Consider the following 18,898-nt stretch of genomic DNA (forward strand, 5'->3'; position numbering starts at 1 on the left):
CCTTCCTTCGCTTGCTGCACTTTCACCGGCTCCCCCTAGGAGGAGAGCACACACCGCACCACGCTCAGCTTCCAAGGACGCTGCAGGCAGCCAGCCAAGTCTGTGGATGCCCTACTGCAATCCCACCTCCCAGCGCCTGCTTGTGTGCAGAGATCCCAGCCAGCGCGGTCTGGCTGCTCAGCCAGGTACACTGGTTAGCTAAAACAGCGGCACAGGCCTCACAAGGCTGCACGTTTCTGGTGGGGAATGCCCTACGGCTAGGGGGCCTCACAAAATGACCCAGTGCCGAGTTCGACTGCAGACCCAGCAGTCAGGCACCAAGAGTTGGTGTGTGTGAAATGGGCCAGGACCGGATCCCCTGGGACGGCGGGGAGGGCTACGAAGGGCCTGTGTAGGGCCCCAGTACGGCTGTCAGATACACGCTCTCGGTTCCCGCTGGGCACTGACCCGACAAGCATAACCTGGAGACGGAAAGTTTTTTTATCTGCAAATATTCGTTAGTGCAATGAAGTAAAGCCGTGACTACCGCTCCTGGCGGTCACCATGTACTCCTTCTGTTTATGAAGGATGTTGGGATCATGGCATGAGTTGGGTCTCCGGAGGTCAGAGCTCCATGGAGGGCTCCCTGCCTGGATGTCCTTGGGCACACTGCTTTGTCTCTGTGCCCCAGTTTCTGTAAAATCCTTCTCAGGGACACTCTCTGTCTGGTTACATGCAAACGCTTTAGGGCCTGGACTGTTTCTCACTATCCTCCCGTGTGCAGTCCAACGCCCAGCACAATGGGCCCTGCTTGTGACTGGACCTTGTCTAGACACTACTGTCACACACATCGGGCAGAGCTTTCTGGGCGGTTCATGCCCCGCCTCTCTGGTGACTGTGTGATGAACTCTGCGCGTGTGTTTTATTTTGAAATTCAAATCACCTGTTTGCAAGAGCAAACTGGATTTGCAGAGTGTTTTATCTGCCTCCAGCAGAGCCCGAGCCCAGGTAACAGCAATTCTGGGGCACGGTCAGGGTCGAGCAGAGCAAGCGGGCGCTGGCACTCAGGTGGGATCGCTGGGAGCGGCTGCAGTGAAAGTCTCTCATTCCCCGACCTGTGTCTTGGGCTGGAGCTGGGCAGCGTGAAAGGAGCTCTCTCAGGCCCTGAGGGTCAGTCACTTTCTCAGGTAGCTGGTGCCCCGGCAGGTGGCCCCAGGTGGTTTGGTAAAAGGAATGTTCAAGCTGCACAAGGCACAGCATGGCCCTCGGGCTCGGCCCCTGCTTGAGCGCACGCTGCAGCAGAGCGGTGCCCAGGCTTGCTAGGAGGGAGAGGAGAGTTTAATGAGGTGAAGGAAAGACTCTGGCCCTGCTGCTAATGGCTGACAGCTCCAAGGAGCTAAACATCCCTGCTGCTGTGACAAAAGGAGCTATGGGGCTCCGTGTTTACGGCTGGAAGGCAATATCCCGCTTACCACGCCCCCTTCACCTTCCCAACAACCTCGCCAGACAGTCCAAGCACAGGGCTCTCCTCATAAGCCCTCGACTCCACCATCTGAGCACACTCACAGAAGTAAAGATCTACTTGTTACCTGCCTTGGGGTAACACAGCAAACAGGCCTGGGGGCAGCTCGAGGGGAGAGCCCAAAGCTGCAACGAAAGAGGGCAGAGAAGCCTTTTGGAGCTGTGAAAGCAGAGAGCAGGTGAGGAGTGCGTGGTGCCCCGGGGTTCTGCCTGCTGCTCTGCCCAGCATGGCACTTAGCTCACCCCAGAATGGTTAGCCTCGTGCGCTGAAAGGCCTGATAACCCAATTCACATCATTATACTGGGGACTTGTCCAGAGTGGGCAGAGGCTCGGCAGTTGCATACCCGGGGTGAGGGTGAGCCACACGCTGCAGGAGTGAAGGTGGTATTCCCATATTGGTTACGAATAAACTTGTCCATGTCTAGCACAGAGAGAGCAAAGAAGAAGAAATCAAGACTCATCACGCAGAAGTTTCCAGGTGTGCTAGTGGCTGCCAGACAAGCTCACTCAGTCACCTAGATTCGTAGAGGACTTGAGGAGGTAAAGTACTAGCCACACACCAAGTATGATTGGTTTTTAAAGTCTTCTGTTCAACCACACGCTGCAACGCGAGGGAGCAGCCACATGGCAAACCCTAGAGAGACAGCGTGTATGTCCGGGTTCCTCTTTACGGAGCGGGACAGGTCAAACATCTCACAGCTGGATCAGTGTGGTGCTCTGCTCATCTGACAACACCATGCACATTTCCAGGCTTGCTTCATCTTGCTTCGGCCTGAGCTGCACGCTGACAATGCTGGGAAAGCTGCTGATGTCCTAACGCACTGGTAACTGCCCAGGGATTTCGTCTGCAACCACCTACAAACAGCCGGTAGCAGAGGAGGGTTCCAGCACCAATACTGCAGTCTGGCAGAACACCAAGTATCTTTTCCTTCCAGCAGGTCAAGTCAGGACATTGTTTAACACCTCCTTTATGGGGACGTCCAGAAAACATGCATTATTGATGTCTTTTTACTCCTCAGCTGACAGGCCTTGTGTTACAAAATCCGCTGCCATACCTTACCTCCCAGCTGAGCTGAAAATGTCATCCAGGAATAAACACTTGATGTTTAGAGTACAGAGGAAAGGGGCTCCCCCCACTGACTGCAGCAACCATTCCTCAACAAAACGGCCCTGAAGCCAAGCCAGATGTTGGGCAAGCATGTTTCTAAAAGGAAATGGCGATGCTGAGATGATTGGGCCGTATTTCGTAGATGGCAGAGAGGGGGACTGGTTTCCTACTTAGCCATGCTGTAAAAGCTAGTGGAATCATTTGGTTCTGTTGGTGCCTAGCTCAGAGTTTGGAGTTGAGTTCTGGGACACTTTTGGCTTAGAACCAGCGTTGGACCTAGCCTTGCCCTAGAGCCCTTATTATGCCACTGGCTGTTCAGACTGATTACTCAGCTCCCCCACCCCCATGGGGAACTTCAGGGGACTGGCTAAGGCTCCCCATACAAATCGAGCACTCTTCCCAACCCTGCTCCTAAGGTAATGATGAATTTGCGCACCAGTGAAGGGGAAGCACTGAATTAATCCAGTGGAGCCACTCAAGTGCCTGTGCCTTATTTTATATTATAAGTAAGGTTAAGATTTTGGCATGGGGATTTTTATTAAAATTCACGGGCAGGACATGGGCAATAAACCATAAATCACAGAAGCCCAATGCCCGCACAGGAATGGGGGGGGAGGGCAGCCCGAGCCCCGCACAAGGATGGGGGCTGGCAGCCTGAGCCCCCCATGAGGGTGGGAGGGAAGCGGGGGTGGCAGCCAGTGGGGCTGAAGCAGAAGTCATGAGTTCTGTTAAAGGCATGGAATCCATGACCAAATTGTATCCCCCTTTATAGCAGAGTGGAAGCATGTCAGAGACAGCGTTCTCAAGCACACACTAATTCTGAATGAGGCAGGAACACAAGCACCTGCCTGCAAATCTGCTGGGCCGGCCACGTGGTCAAGTCAGACAAACGCTCAGGGGCTCTTGAAACACACTGACGGCGGAAAACAAACATAATTAAACCAAGGCCCCGAACCCCAGCGCACATGGTACAAAAACAGGATCAAGGCTGAATGTCAGCGACCACAACACGCAGTCCGGGACTACACCCTGCTGTCAGCACAGCTGTCTGTGGCTTCGTACAGATGGGAAGCAGCTGAGGTTTCTGATGTGTGAGAGCAGCAACACCCAGCTTCCCACACTCCTCTCTGCAGCACCCATACCGAAGGAAGTCCAATCCGCTTGGGTTCAGACCCTTTCCGGTTCTCCTTTCAAGATAAGCCTGGGCCAGAGCGGGCTGGGGAATGATTTTGTGTTTAGGAAACACAGGGCAGGAGACAGATTTGTGCTCGAAATCTTACGGCCAGTTCCTTCCCTGCCCCCGGAGCTCACCTCGCCAGCAGAATCCCTTGGTACTCCTCCAGCTGCCTCATGAAGCTTGGGTTGGGCTTGGTGACCGTACGGCGCTCCTTCACGTGGTCATACGCTCGGTCCAGGTTCCAGCCGTACTCCTTCATGGCATATGCAATCACTGTGGAGGCCGACCGGCTGACTCCCATCTTACAGTGCACCAGGCATTTCGACCCGTTCTTCCTAGGGTGGGGGAATGGAAAAGGATGATTTAAAAGCCTCCTCTGAACAGCTTAGGAGAGGCAGACACTGTAGGGGAGAGCTCCAAGTTACTACACAGCTCCTTCTAAGCACGCACTTCCATTCTCAAGGAAAAAGCCTGCTGGAGAACACGTAATAAAAACAACGAACAGATGTAAACAAAATATATCAGGAGTTGCCCATCAGCCTTGGGGGGCTCTAGAATAGGGGTTCTCAGAACAATTGTTTTGGATGGCTTCACAGCGGGGCCAACCAACCCTTGCTGGTGGCCGCTCTGAAAATTTTTGCAAACCCGAGTCCTGCCGCCCTGGGCTGAAGCCCAGAGCTGGAACCAGCTGAGCACCCACACTGGCCCCACGTGTCTGCAGAGGTGCTGCCTGGAGCCCCCAGGAGGCTGCATGGTGCAGGCTGCTGATCCCCTGCTGGCAATGCCAGCAAACACCAAGGCAGCTGGGAGCAACAGCTGGCCACATCTGAGAAAAGCCGCCCTAGTAGGTCCTTCCAGCCCTTCAGCGGGATTGGACAAAGATCAAGTCCAAAGGCCACGAGTGTTTCAACTCGGCCTTTTTGTACCAACAGCCCGTCGGCCTCTGAAAAACCCAGGTTGAATGAGTCTATGCAAACCTCCTGGGGTGGTATGTCTCTGGAGGCGTTTACGGTCTCAGCAACTAGCCGTCATCACCCCCATTGTTATTAGCCCCTGGGAGAGGCGTGGTAACCCTCCCCCAGAGCAGATCATCATTCATAAATTGAATAAAAGGGTCCCCCAAGATACTGCATGGGGTCGCAATATCTGTCACACCGAGCTATGTGCCAAGCAGCTCAGGACATGAAGGTGGTTTTGTTTTTCACCCCCTAGCTCTTGTTCAGTGCACAGAGCAGTCCTGGTACAGAGCTGGCCGTGAAGAGTTTGCTCCGGCTTGAGAAGGGCTTGCTCCATTGCCAGGAACGCAGGGTTCTTACTTCAGGTAAAGTGTGAGCGGCAAGCAAGGGAGCACAGGCTGTGATTTGCCTCGTCCAGCACGGACTTCAGCCGTACAGCTTTCCGCGCTCAGACCTGCCCCCGTATTCTTTGCAAAACGTGCATCCTGAAAGGAGGATATTTCTGACATGGACAAGTTTCCAAAGTCATTGCACCAAGGAGCTCGATGTGCTTTAGAAGTATATCTATATATACGCTCGGGTAAATCAGAGAGGCTTAATGATTTGTTGGAGAAGCAGCCATTGTCAATCGGGTCATCATCTCTGACGGGCAGGAGACAGATACAAACCCCCGCCACAAGAGGGTTAAAGGCAGTCCCTTGTTTGGAAATCCATCCCAGCCTTGCTGGCAATGCATGCCAATTGCTTCTGTGACCAGCGTCTTCCTGAATCAGATGGCTGCTGGATTTTATTATAGACAACCTAAAGAAGTGTTGGCAACCCACTGGCCTCCAGCTACCAGACTAGAAGTGGCCATTCAGATAGGAGGCCTAGCAAGCATCTCGTAGTGCTAATGGATAAGGGTTTTATTCAGAGCAATGTCTGCCTGCTTTGTACGCAGGGAACGATTTGGATTTTGTTCACGGTTACATTGCTTTCCAGTGTCTGCTGACCTCTGCTTGTTGTCTTGTCCTCCCAACCCGCCCCACCTGTTTCGCCCACGTGTCAACAAGGGAAAAGGAACTCTCTCCAGGAGCGACCAGCTTCTTTGTTACCTGTCTGCCCGGCGCCTAGCACAATGGAGTGTTTGGGTTTTCTCGATGCTCTCATAATGTAAACCCCAAGGCTGTGTAACAAGTAACCCCATTCCCCTTTGGCATTAACAGCTGTGTTTGTATGGTTCTATGTCCCTTGACATTTTACAAAAGTTTAACACTTCCGGTGGTTCTTAGTTTCTGAAGCTCCGGAAGCAGCCCTAAGGCACTACAAATACAGGGCAGCCAAGGGGATGACTACACAGCAGCGTTTTTCCATCTTACTACCATGTGTGATTTTTGTAATTCAGACAGACGGAAAGGCCCACTGCACACAGCAACAGCAGGGACTGAGAATGCAGATGCCTTGGTCCTAACACAGGACAAAGGGTAGTTCGAAAGAGAGAATGGCCAGAAGGAAACATTGCATTACTAGGAGCTTGCTGTATTGTGTTCGTTCTTTAAGTGCAGACTTACTTGGCTTTGGAGATGAATTTGTAAGTGTCGTTCCAATACGCCAGCAGATCTGTAGCCTCCTCATCGTACACCCGGATGTTATGGTACTCGAAGACGCCTGGGAAGAAGTTATCTATTTCTCGAGTGACATTCAGAATGTACCGCACCCTGTGTGGAAACAGAGGGCAGATAAGATTGGACAGTCTCTGCAAGGAAATGGCTTTGCCTTGTTTTGAATTTGTTTGGAGCCAAGCAGTCAGAGTTACAAGACTACAACACAGAGCAAGCCGATTTGGGAGTTAAACTTCAATGCAGGGAGGAAGGGATTGATTGCGAGGCCAGGCTAAGGGTTTGCTGTGGAATTTCTAACTTAGTCTCTGTGGAAGGGACTTCAGTCTGCTGTGAATGAAAAACAAAAGAAACCAAGACTGGCCGGCCAGCCCGCCCATTCAGCTGCTCTGTATTGCACAGAAGGGCCAGTGGTGGTCACTTGGCATATGCTACAATACAGCTTCATCTCTTCCTGCCAGCTGGAAACCATCCCCCTGGGAGACGCACAATCCCCTTTCCAATCTCCATTCCTATTGGGCCAGTTACCACCAGTGTTGGGAGACTAGGCTGTAAGGGCATTAGCCTGAAGATCCGTGCTCTCGACAATATGGGACCCTCCTAACACGCCTCTCTCCGGGGTCTAAGCAGGAGTAGCCGCCTTCTTTCTGGGATTTGCACCAGGCCCTTCACTTCAATCCAAGACACCAGACTAGTCTCAGAATTAAGACCACAGCGAGCCAACTCCTGATCGGACCCTCTTGTATTCTGCAGCTGCCCAGAACCCAGAGAAACTAGAAGGGCATTGCCTGTGGTTGGGACAGATTTGGTTCTTCTCCCCAGCACAGACCGTTCTGAGCAGTAAATGGCTGAGGGAAGCACATGGTATTCACATGTAAGACACCCTGAGCCCCTAAACTCATGAGAGATCTGCAGCCTCCATGTCTTAGCAGACAGCAGCAGAGTTTCCAGGGGAAAATGCCCTTTGTCAGGCTAGGAGCAGGTGTCAGGTGGGGAGGACTGAAAAGCGATCAGCTCAGGATGAGGAGAGATTGCTGTAGTAACCTAGCCAAGTGAGAAAGCCAGTGGTTTCCTTCCATGGTCCGTCTGGATCGATGTGGCCTTAACCCCAAACCTTACAGAAACGAAGGAGGAACGTTACCCCTTTGAGCTGCAAAATGCTCAGTGCAGCCCCTGCTCTCAGGCAGCGACGGCTGCTTTGACACACACTTGTCGCTTTCTTGCCACCGTGCAGCTGCCTGCCCTGGTTATGAGGAGTGCCTCCGAGCAGCGCATGCGGGGTTTCCTCCCACCCCAGGAGTGCAGCACGCTCAGCCCAAAGAAAGGCCCCCCAGAGAGCCAGCTCTGCGCTGTCTATTTGGCAAGGGAACCGCAGATCTCGGTTACCCGTTGCTATGTGACCGTCAGCTGCCTGCACTTGTCGGTGGGATTTCAGTCAAGGTCAGGGCCTCCGAAGCCTTTCCTTCCCTGTCTTCGTATGGGGGATTTGGGGGCTGGGGTGCTACTTTCCAGTTCACTGTTACCATGCCTGGTTTGCAAGCCCTCATTAGCGCACAGCAGCAGCAGGTATGGGATGGAAATTTGGTTGTGCAGTGACTTAGGTAAGGCAAGCCTTCCTATCCGTGCCCAGCAGCTTGCATGCAGGGGCCTGCTACACAGCTCAAAGCTGCTTACCCTCTGTTCTGTAAATCTTCCAAATTGGAGGCATTCCACTCAGAACCCTGTGCAAAAAATAAAAAAGGGAGCATCAGAAGGAGTGTACACCACCGGGAGGGACGGCCCCCGCGAGCCGGGTGCTAGCTGCAGGGAGCCAGCGAGCTGTGCAGGGAGGTAGCTGGCCAAACCAGTGCTGTAAACCGAGATTTGTTGAAAATACAGATGGTAAAAGGGAAAAAAAATAGTGCTCCTGTGCAGCCACTTATCTCACTTTACAATCAGACCCACCCTGAATCAACAGGAAGCCCTGCAAGCCAGAGCCAGGTAGAGCCCTAGCTAGCTTCCTGCAAGCCACTGAGAAACCTAGTTCAGAAAAATAAAGACAGGCCTCTTCCCACACAAGCCCCTGCCTCTGATTCTCCTCCATGAAAGAGAACCAGTCTGCAGAGAGAGAGAGAGAGAACCTCTGAGCCCCTCTCTACATGGGTTCCCACATCAAAGACAGCAGGACAGTTTTTTTCCCCTCTTGCCTGTGTGAGCAGAGAAACCGGCCAGGGAAGCATGTTTTCGCTTTGCTATCTAAGTGGCTTCTCTCTACAGCGCAGACAGGGCCTCCAAGCCAAGCTGAGTGTCCACTATCCAAACACTACAGCTTGCGTGGGAAAGAGGACGAAGGCCACCTTGGGAGCCAGTTGCCAAGAGGAGCCAAGGGAGGTGGAAACCTCAGCTGCCCACTTCCCCTGCCTCCTCCTGCAAAGTAGTTTCTGAACTGAAAGGTGGGGGTGGGGAGGGCTAAGTGATGGGCGGGGGGCGGCAGGGGAGGAGGAGAGGCAAACGAAGCCAGCATGAAGGAGATGGATGAGCAGCTGCCTCAGAAGCCCAGACACTCTGCAGTCCAGGATAAGAGAGGAGGAGCAAGGTTCCAACCCCTAAAGCATGGGCGGCTGCGTGACCGTGTGCCCAGCCCGAAGAGACGGACATCCCTCCCGTGGAGCAAGCTGCTTGTGCAGTGGGAGCTGAATGGAGCAGACCTGTAACCTGCCCCTGGTGGAAAACAGCCCCACTCGAGGCAGGGTCAGCGGTGCCTGTACCGAGCCATGGTGGTAACTCTGATGTGCCCAGACATTCTTCCATTCAAGACAATGCTGCGCAAACGAAACCCTTCCCAGCACATCCAGCTCGCAGCAAGGCTCATGTATTCCCCCTGGGATATACATCACTGCACTGGGATGGGGTCCTCTGACCTCTCCCGCACGTGATGTAGAAACCTTGGGGAGGTCATTTTTAAACACATCAGTTCAGCTGATTCTCTCCCCAAATGGACACGCACCGTTAAAACGATGACAGCGTCATCACCCGGGGCCAAGGCCAGGCCGCGGCGCTGAGCAGCATGCTAGGAAGACGAGCGTCTCCCCACAAAGCCCCAGGCTTTGGTGCCTGGGACTGGGGATCAAACTAGAAGCACCTGAGCTAATGCCAGGGAGGTCACAAGCCCCATGAGGCGTCAATGCAAAGCTGTGGCTTGCCAGCCCACAGGCTCTCTGCTCCGCCCAAGCCGGCGAAGAGAGTCAGCCTGCCCGCTGCAGCAGAGTCATGGGAACCACATGGCCCGCGGTTTGCTCCGCTGAACAGTAACTGCCTTGTCTGGGTCTCAGATTTCCTCATCCCTCGCTGGGTTCTAACAGGGCTCGCTCCTGCTAGTGAAGTGCACCACGCCTTCCAGAGAGTTCACTGCACAGACTTGGCCTCTCCGCTGTATTGTGCTCATGAATGAAGCTGCTGGCTGAACCCAACCTTATTGTCCTTTGCAAACCCTGCTACTTCGCTTCCGCCCCGGGTGCCGCGAGCCATAGAGACGGACTTTGCTGAGTGCTGCCTGGGAGCCTTTCCTGCATGGGCTTGTTTGCATCCAATCCCCGCAGCTGTCTGAAGTTGCCTGATTACATCTGACTACTCTGATGAGCTTGTACGAACTCCTCACTGGAAACCACCTGGGCAAAGCAAGTCCTTAGCCTGAGACACTTTTGCTGCTTAACTGTGCCTGCCTCCCCTCCACCCGCTCACTTTCTCGGAAGCGCTCCCGTTTCAACACACTCTGCCTCCTGAGCTGCTGAAAGAAACTAGCTTCAGAAGGGCGGGAGACGTAGCCTCCTTACTTGGGCTAGACTGGCTCGTTCAAGGAGTGGCGGCTCTGTGTAAAAAAGGAGCAGACCTCACGCTAAGCCAACAAAACCAGGTCCATCCCTTGGGGCTGGGAAATCAAGGGGAGGGCTAACTCACCCTCGGGGATGCGGTAAGTAGCCAGGCCCTGGCAGCGATGAAAGGCAGTGAACTAAGCACAACATTAAAGGCAAAATGTTTACGTGGCCTTAAGTGGATAATCTGCAGGGTGATTCTTTCTTAGGCTCCTCTGTTCCCGGCTGAGAAATGAGTTCAAAAGATCTCTGCTGTTACAGGAAGTGTAATTCCACCTGTGACTTACACAACCCTTCCCTGCATGGGTTCCAGTTTGCTTTTTTTGTCACTGCTGTGTCCTCCCAAGGAGAGGTACACCCCGGTGACCTCACACGCAGACTCAGGTATGGGATTAGGGATTTGACTGTTACGTGCCAGTAGAAATTGGGAGCGAATTCAGGTTTGAGCGCGGAAATACAGAGCTGAGATTTGCTTCCCTCACCTGGAAGCTGTGGAAGGGAGCTTCAGCAAGGCTGGATTGACCACATTGGGGTCAGTGCGTCCAAGACACCAGCGAGCTCTCAGCCAATAGTACCTCACCTTACGCATCAGTTGAATGCGTGAGCTCTAGGAGCAGCTACTGTTCCACTGATGGGTTGTGACTTCGCACAGAGATCAGCCCACTTAAGGTAAGAGGCATTATTTGCAATTACAGGCCTGTTCTCAGTCACACAGAGATCCTGTGATTACCAACGGATTCTACCTTGCAGAGCCACGGTCTTAAGGGCTTACCAGAAAGACATGGTCAAATATCTGCGTGGGACTGTCCATCTGCCCAAGGATCACAATCATTTCATTGTCGATGAACTCCTTGAACTCTCGCAGATTGCACACCATCTGCATCTCCAGCTCCGTGCGGATCTGAGGAGGAGAAGAAAGCTGGGTGAGTTCTTTTTCCGTTTCCCCGGGTGAATAAAGGGACAATGCTCGTGTTGTGCAGTGCCCTCTGTGCTCCCGCTAGCCACCCTCCTCACCCGCAGCATTCTCCTGCACCCTAGTCCCAGCATGGGCAATGGCGGGCTCCCTGCTCACCTCTTTGGATGTGATGTTCTCCAAGTCTTTCTGCATCATGATCTCCCTTAATTTGGTTTTAATTAACCGCTCTGTACGCTCACGCTCCGTGGGGCTAGGAGAAGGAAGCAACAGCCACTTACTGCTAGGTTGGATAGAGTTGATTCACAGTGGTTTTTAACTGGTTAATGATGCTATGCAGATGCACCGAGAGTGAGACACTGCTGAGAAGATCCCCACCTGGGAGGAATCTAACGCTTTACCTCTGGATCCCCTTAAACCCAGATCAGGTTCACAGCCACACTTTATATGGAACAAACGCCGTAGGATGGATCCAGTACTTTAATGGCACGCCATAAAAATGTCTCCAGTATTTTGCAGTTTCAGTGGCTTCAGGCAGCGTATTACCCCCCTGCTAGTCTCCCAGCTTCCCCCTTACCTTTCTTGGAAAGGTAACAGCTCCACACCTCCTTACATGGAGACAGAGTGCAGCTAAGCCTGTGTGCATTCCACCAGCCTCTGCTGCCTGTCGCCTTATCGCTGGTTGCAAAAATAGCTTTACTAATCAACCAGGATGGTGGCAGTTGTACTGTAGCTCTGGTGCTCTGAGCTGGCTCACCCAGCATCTAGAGATGGGGCCCAGCGGTAACATCTCACACCTATTCTCGCAGTCTGCAACGCTGCCAAGACAACGAATGCATGGAGGCTTCTGCTTTATGAGCAACTAGAATTCCTCTCCAGCTGGTGGTTTAGGAGTAAAAGAATTACAAAAATACCGGTGGTTTTAATGACAGAGCCCTGCCTGGGACTCCATAGGCCCACAGCCTGAGATTTTTCAGTGGAGAAAGGGTGAGTTTTTTAAAACATGAAAAAATCATGGCAGACTATTAAGCTGGCAGCCTGCCAGAGTCTTGCAGCTCACTTCCCTGTATGTTAAAAACAATCAGGTGTGAAGACTCATTGGCAGCTGAAATGCTCCACATGATTATCCGCTCACTGCTCTGCTAAGACAACCTGAGCCCTGCGTGCTGTAACGAAATCTATGGGAAGGAACAAAGCAGGCAAGCAGCCTGTGATGGCAAAAAGGCACGTCCTCCGTTCTCCTTGGGGGGAGCGTGGGGACTAGAGCAGGAAGGAGCTCTCGAGGTAATGCCACTGCTCTTGGTGCTGCAAGGAGAGGCTACACAATTACTGACAACTGGTTGGGAGCTATTTGTAAGCAGGCAGCTTGGAAACCTGGCCCCACTACCAGCATGGCCATCTCAGTCGCTGTCCCGACGCGCGCCACCAGCTAGTGTCCGAGCATGATGCATCTTCCCACCCCGTTCCTCAAGGAGATAAACGCACTCGTCTCTACCCCACATTTAATCATTAGACACCTCGACTGGATCAGCTGCTTGAGGCTTCCCAGCTAAGAGGCCTGAAAGTCTCTGGGCCACGCAGCAAGAACAAAATAAAAACCCAGTTTATGATAAATCAGCAACATGCCCATGTAAGCTCCTGAGCTGGTCTGGTGGTCCAGGCACAGGAGTTGGAGACAAGCTCCTGGGTTCTACTCCCAGCTCTGCCACCAGCTCCCTCTGGGGCCTTGAGCAAGTCACCTCACCTTCCCCATCTGTCAAAGGGGATAGTATTGCCCAGACTGAGGGACAGACAGAGCTCTGGAAGTGCAGGGAAAATGCTGAGAATCAGCACTGAAAAGGACACGACAGGGTCCCCATTAGCTAGTTTTCCAGCCTTGATGTTTATTTAATCCGGGATCTACCTATGAATATGCAACGCTTCCTGTTGACAAGGCATGAAGCCTGATCCCATGGGGCTGCGTCTCCCCCAGTGGAGGTTTGGTGCGGCACACGGCACAGCCTCGCTGCCCAGCAGAGATGGGTTTACTTACACGTCCGTGAAGAGGGTGGGGGAGTCGGGCCGATGCGATTGCACATCCTGCATGGTGTTCCATTCGTTGACTGAAGACTGGTCAGAGTTGATGTGGCTCTCATAGTAACTGACCCAGGTGAGGAAGAGGCTCCCTGGGTAGTAGTTGTGACTTCGGGCCACCTCACAGGCCTTGTGTAAACTCTGCAGGGCAGACCTGGAAGAAGCCCCCACACATCAGCATCTCCCCTGGGGACGAAGAACAAACTCCAGAGTCCCACCATTCCCATTCACTGCGGCTGGGTGGGCTGTGGGGCAGCACATCCTGCCTTTGTCACTTAGGCCCCAGGTCTGAACCTGGATGCAGTGGTCCCCTCGGCCTACAGTTGCCTGGAAAGGTTACTGCTTAATGCAGGGCCTGACTGTAAAGTCAGCTCTGGACACACACACACAGCAAAGGTCTCCGGTTCTGATTCAAAAGAACCCTGCAAAATGGCAGCTCACGCTCTGACTGCCCTTTGCAACGCGTCACAGGAATCACTCTGAAACCTCGTACCGGCCTTTGGAGAGCCACCTCAGCCCTGCCTGTCACATCACTCACTGCACACACACGAGGCTACATGCCCCCTAGAGCTGAAGAAATGACCGTCTTGATGTTACAGACTCCACCTGCAGTTATTGTACCCATGCAGCACAGCTCCCTGGGTGTCTGAGCAGGCACCGAGGCCACGCGCCTGCGTCTCGCAAGACATGGGTGACACACAGCAGCACCTGCTTTGTGAAAGCAGAAGCATGTAAAATGCCTTGGCTAAAGGAGCCTTGAGACAGAGGACAGAAAGTCCTTACCACATTGCTTGAACAGACACCGGCTTGAACACATGCACCCTGTTGTCCGTTGATACGCTGAACCCACTGGTGAAAGAAAAACATTGACCCATTAAGAATGACACTTATCACGGAGTCTTTTTTCAGCCAACCACCATTAACGTGTAAGCAGCCAGGACAGCAAAGGGAGAATCCAGGACACAGATCTGTTTGGCCAGTTTCAGCTAGAGGACTGATGCAAATAGCATGGTACAGCTCTGGGCAGGCTCATTTTTAGTGGCGGCTGTTCAGCAATGAAGCCAGGACGCTGGCTGAAATAAAGGCGTTGGTCAGCCACAGAAGCAGCAGTGCCCAGGTGAGCAGTTTACCCAGGCTACATTCAAGTTCAAAGCCAGAAATGGAAATTACATGGTACAGCTGAGCGAGGCAACAAAAGCAGCAAAGGTCATTCTCTGGGCAGTCCGTACAGCTGGCACCGAGAGGAGTTTACAATCCAGGAGGACACTGGGCAATGAAGACATCACACTTGCATTTACACTTAGCAGAATATGGTTGTCCCTACAGGTGCTACACAGCAACACTTGATAGGATCCCTTTTCAGAAGCTTTCACCCCCTTCCCCTCCCCACATACAGTGAAAGCTTCTTAACAGCAGCTTATGCGCACACATATGTGTAAGCTGCTGCCTAACTGCAAGGCAATTGGTTGTCGTCTCCCACAACAACTGTGATTTAAAGGACAGCCTGAGCTGCCCCTATTGACAATAATTTGAATGCAATTCTATACACTATCCTCTGCGTGCAGCATAATGAACAGAACACAGAACCCCTCTGCTTCCCAGCCAGAACATACAAGAGACACTTACCCGTCCCCATCCAAGTGAATAAGGGTGTCGCTCCACAGAGGCAGGACCAAGCCCATTGTGCAAGTGCTACTGTAATAAGAAACAGAAGGTCAGCCATTGTGCCATCCGCTTACCCTGCTACTCTTCAAATTTGTACAGCAATGGTTGCAAACCCATTCATATTGATCTGAAATACTGACCAGACCCCTCTCTAACCTGAGTCTTGTTCTCTACAGATGTCCTTGGAAGCGCAAACACTGTTTGATATGGGCTGTTAACCAAAGCGGTGGTATGCTCATCCCCCTGCAGCAAGCTTGTAATGTTAGTGTATTCCCAAGGTGAATTCAGAGCAGCAGGCTCTATGCAGGAGGGCAGAGGCCAGGCCACCCAATTTTCAGTCAACTCAAGGTTTTTACACTTTAACAAAAGGAACCGTCCTGATTTCTTTCAGGTTTGTCAGCACAAGTGGCTCATGTCTAGTTGCGATTTTGGAATCCAGGGTTCTCTGTTTTTATTGGTCATTCAGCCACAGCTGCTAGGAACTCAGGCGAGTGTAATTTCATGCTAGTCCGAATGTCAGCAATGGGAAGAAAGGTATGGTAGGTTGTGCATCGCAGCACGCCACCCCCATCTGTGGATTTCCCTGTGTCCCCCACAGTGGCTAAGCACAGGCTGCCACAAGAGAGACTTATGGGAAATTTCTTTGTCCTTCCAATAGCTGCTATGTCTTTTCCCTCATTTGACTAGCATGCCACGTTTGATCACATGGAAACGCTTTGTCCTCTCTGAAAGAAAAGGGAAACCCTGGGATAAAAGCAGAAAAAGTGATGGAAGAACTGACAGGAAAAAAAACCTGTACGTGTCAGGTTGCCAAGGGGAAAAGCCCAACGCAAATTAGGAGGAAATTGCCAGGTGATCAAAGCAGGTGCTTTCAGGGAGCGTCAGAGTCTATTGTCCTGCTCTCCAGTTCTTCGCACTGGGTGACTGGAGCTCAGGGGAGGCAAACAGAGACTCAGACTGGACTGCGGACATGCACGCTCACTGCACGCGCGGACGAGGAATGGCCGCAATGCCTGGCCCCCGGAGACAGTCACAGGCAACTATTTCTGTTGACTAAATGAGATGAGCTCATGGAAAAAGGAGTTTTTAAAAGGCTCCCCAAGGTGGCCAGGGTATTTTTAGTGATACTTTTCAGCGAGCGTTTATCAGGGGCCCTAGCAACAAGTCTGTATTGAGTTATAAATAGCAAGTGGGCGGGGGGGGGGGGGGGGGGAGAGAAGAGGGACAGCATGACAGTCTAGAACCCAAGTAATAGCAAAAAGCTAAAAAAGCCTGCGCCGTGTTTATCTGCGCGTCTGAGATGGGGGGACAGCGAGCCCTCACTTGTCTGCATTCCAGAGGGCAGCACTGGTATGCCAGACCCAAGAGCAAATTCCCCGCTCACAGAATTCTGTGCAAGACCGTAATAATTGTGCTAGTGCACCCATGACACGCACCGGGTTTGATTTTCAACCCCGCTGCACACAGCACCAGCTGCGCACGGGCTCCAGTTCTTTTGTCCCAGTTGCTTCTGAGCCAAGCTTCCCAAGCTCCGCTAAAAATTAAGCGCAGTGGCTGCTGAGATATCTAAATGACAACCAGGAAGGCGGTGTCAAAGGCGAATGGTTTCAGCCAGCCATGTGATGGCCCCAAGGACTGGTTCCGTGTAACAACTCTGGAGGAATTTTTCTGACATGCATCGCACATAACTCTAAGGTTGGCAACATTCATTCCCATACTGCGGTTCTATTCAGATGTTCTGGGGCTGATGCACACTCGCTGTTTCCACTGATAACTCCACAGGAAATTAACAGGAGGGCTCAGGACCTGGGTTCCTATTCTCTCCCCTCTTAGCTAAGACCCAGATTGGTTTGTGATGCTTTAGGGTTCATGTCCTCCCACCCCACCCCCTACAAAGAGCTCAGAGTCCTAGTTTCACCTTTAGGAAGTCTCTGCCCTAGCAGCTGGCAGGCCTCTCCGTGGCTTCTGGTTACACAGACAGCAAAGACTACTTAGTGGACACATTTTGCAACTGGTCGGAGAGGTCAGCCACAATTTACATAAATAAAGTGAAAGCACTACACCGTGCTGACACACAAATGGCTGGAGAGCGCACGCACTGAGTAACCTCTGCCACCAGAGCACCTGGCATTTCCTTCGGGCCCTTTGTGCCCCCACCACAACCGAGCCTCCTCCAGGCGTCGGTGTCTGAGTGCTCCCCCTGACCTGGGAAAAGCATCTACTGTTACAGCTTTTTGTTGTACAGACTCTAGGGAAATCAGACAAGTTGCAGATAAGCAGGGCTTTGGGTCTTGCCGCTTGCTGCATTCAAAACTCCTGCAGCCGCATGGGAGACTGGTTACGCTATTTTTCGGGAGTTCCAAATGCTGCACATCCTCTGTCCCTCCTAACTCTGAGCTGCTTCCCCCTGTCCCAAGTCCCATAGCCCAGGCTTTGCGTTTCAGAGATGCACCAAGCCTCCAGGCTCCCCACCAGATCCTTTCAAGATATTAGAAGGGAATTTGGGGGCTGGAGAAAGGAAGCGAGTCTAGAGGTTGAAGCAGTCTGCCTAGATACCTGTCGTTGGAAGAGAAATCCATTCCGAGGACAATGCTTTCCTCAGTGTCTTGTCTGCCATTGGTTGAAACTACCACCATGTATCTCGTGCGGTTCTGGTACGTACTTTCCAGTCTTACTGCCTAAAGGTCAAGGAGACAAAACAAAAGGTCAGCAGCAAAGCCAGTGAAACGTACAGCTGAGACTTTGCAAAGCATCGTTCCATGCTGATTTTTGGCACAACAAGCAGCAAGGCCTTTTGCACCAGCACAGAAGACCAGAGCCTCTACACTGGGTACGCAGTACTGCCGCAAAGAGAGAAACGAGAATCATTCTCTCAGCTCTCTCGGACGCCAGGATCTGCTCCTTATACCCACCAAGCACTCGCCTGCAGACGTGCCCCGTTCATCCAGGTTGCATTCAAATACTATTGCCAGCAGTACCTGGGGATAGCTGCCACAGTCCTCTGAGCAAGTTGGCATAGTTAGTCCTAGGAGGTGCTGCGTGCTCTGAAACCGATGGCACAGAGGGGGCTCAGCACCACCCAGAAGTTAAGTAGCACTTCAGAGAAATGGGTCCTTCCCTGAAGCGATCCTCACTGAATTATGGTAGTTCCGAAAAGCCTCTCGACCAACTTCACAGACAGGTGGGCAGATCCCAGGAGTCTAAATCAATCCACGGCCCTTGCGGGGCTTCTGAGCCCACACAACTCTGTAACTGTACCCTTCCCTGTGCAGAAATAATGCTCATTTCCTAGAGCTGCGGGGAAAAGCTTGTTTCCGAACTCCACATCCACAGACCAGCGAGGCTGGATGCCATTATGTCTAATTGCTCCCACCCCCTTCCAGGCACAACCCTTTTTGAGCACAGGGACCCGCAAATATACCGAGAGGAACGGACTGGTATCTTATTTAAATCATTTCTTTAAACGATTGACTGACTAGTTGATTCTCTCCCCCACTCTGTCCCTAAACCCAGCACAGCTGGTGAAACTCAGGCAGCAGCCTTCCCGCGTGCTTTTGACAAGAGCTGACCGCGAGAGAGGCAAGTCGGCAGGATCCAGGAAGGCTGCATCACAGAGCCCGGTACAGTAACAAGAAACCAAGAGGAACTACATTCAAATGACCTACGCAAGTCTCCGTAAGATCAGAAGTTGATTAGCTGTGGCGTGCCAAGGGGACGGCACGCAGACAGAGTGCATTTGGCTAGGCCAGGTTCACCTATATGGATCTGTGGGAGGCAGTTCCTTTTGCTTTTAGTGCTTTTGGACTCGGTCCCAAGACATCTGCAGTTATTTTAGTCACAGAAACCCAATTAAAGATAGACTGGGATGCCATCAGGGAGGAGATGTCTTAATTATGATCTATTGGGTGGTGTGTTTGCTTTGGGCAGTCTAATCTCGCCCAGAATCTGAGTGTTTACATTTGCACTGTTACACCGCTTCCTGAACTTTTCAGTGAGCCATGGGGAGCCAATGAGGATGAGAAAAGCCTTGTTTACATGAGCAGCATCAGTGAAGCC

The 18,898-nt window shown here is 52.3% G+C and overlaps 1 protein-coding gene across 8 annotated transcripts in view; it reads right to left on the reverse strand.

Moving 5' to 3' along the window:
* Positions 1–18,898, reverse strand: part of SSH2 (slingshot protein phosphatase 2) — a 140,386-nt gene that overhangs the window by 9,862 nt on the left and 111,626 nt on the right. For 6 of the 8 annotated variants that reach the window (XM_037880850.2, XM_043530823.1, XM_043530828.1 and 3 more), the window contains 9 exons: positions 17,399–17,520; positions 14,804–14,872; positions 13,961–14,026; positions 13,137–13,331; positions 11,264–11,357; positions 10,964–11,092; positions 8,015–8,061; positions 6,293–6,439; positions 3,921–4,121 (listed from right to left, as the gene is read on the reverse strand). In XM_037880850.2, the coding sequence (XP_037736778.1) occupies positions 3,921–4,121; positions 6,293–6,439; positions 8,015–8,061; positions 10,964–11,092; positions 11,264–11,357; positions 13,137–13,331; positions 13,961–14,026; positions 14,804–14,872; positions 17,399–17,520 (1,070 nt within the window). The remainder of the gene's footprint in view (positions 1–3,920; positions 4,122–6,292; positions 6,440–8,014; positions 8,062–10,963; positions 11,093–11,263; positions 11,358–13,136; positions 13,332–13,960; positions 14,027–14,803; positions 14,873–17,398; positions 17,521–18,898) is intronic. The other 2 variants (XM_043530826.1, XM_043530824.1) reach the window with 1 other exon arrangement.

Source organism: Chelonia mydas, chromosome 17 (genome assembly GCF_015237465.2).
Source record: "Chelonia mydas isolate rCheMyd1 chromosome 17, rCheMyd1.pri.v2, whole genome shotgun sequence".
NCBI lineage: Eukaryota > Metazoa > Chordata > Testudines > Cheloniidae > Chelonia > Chelonia mydas.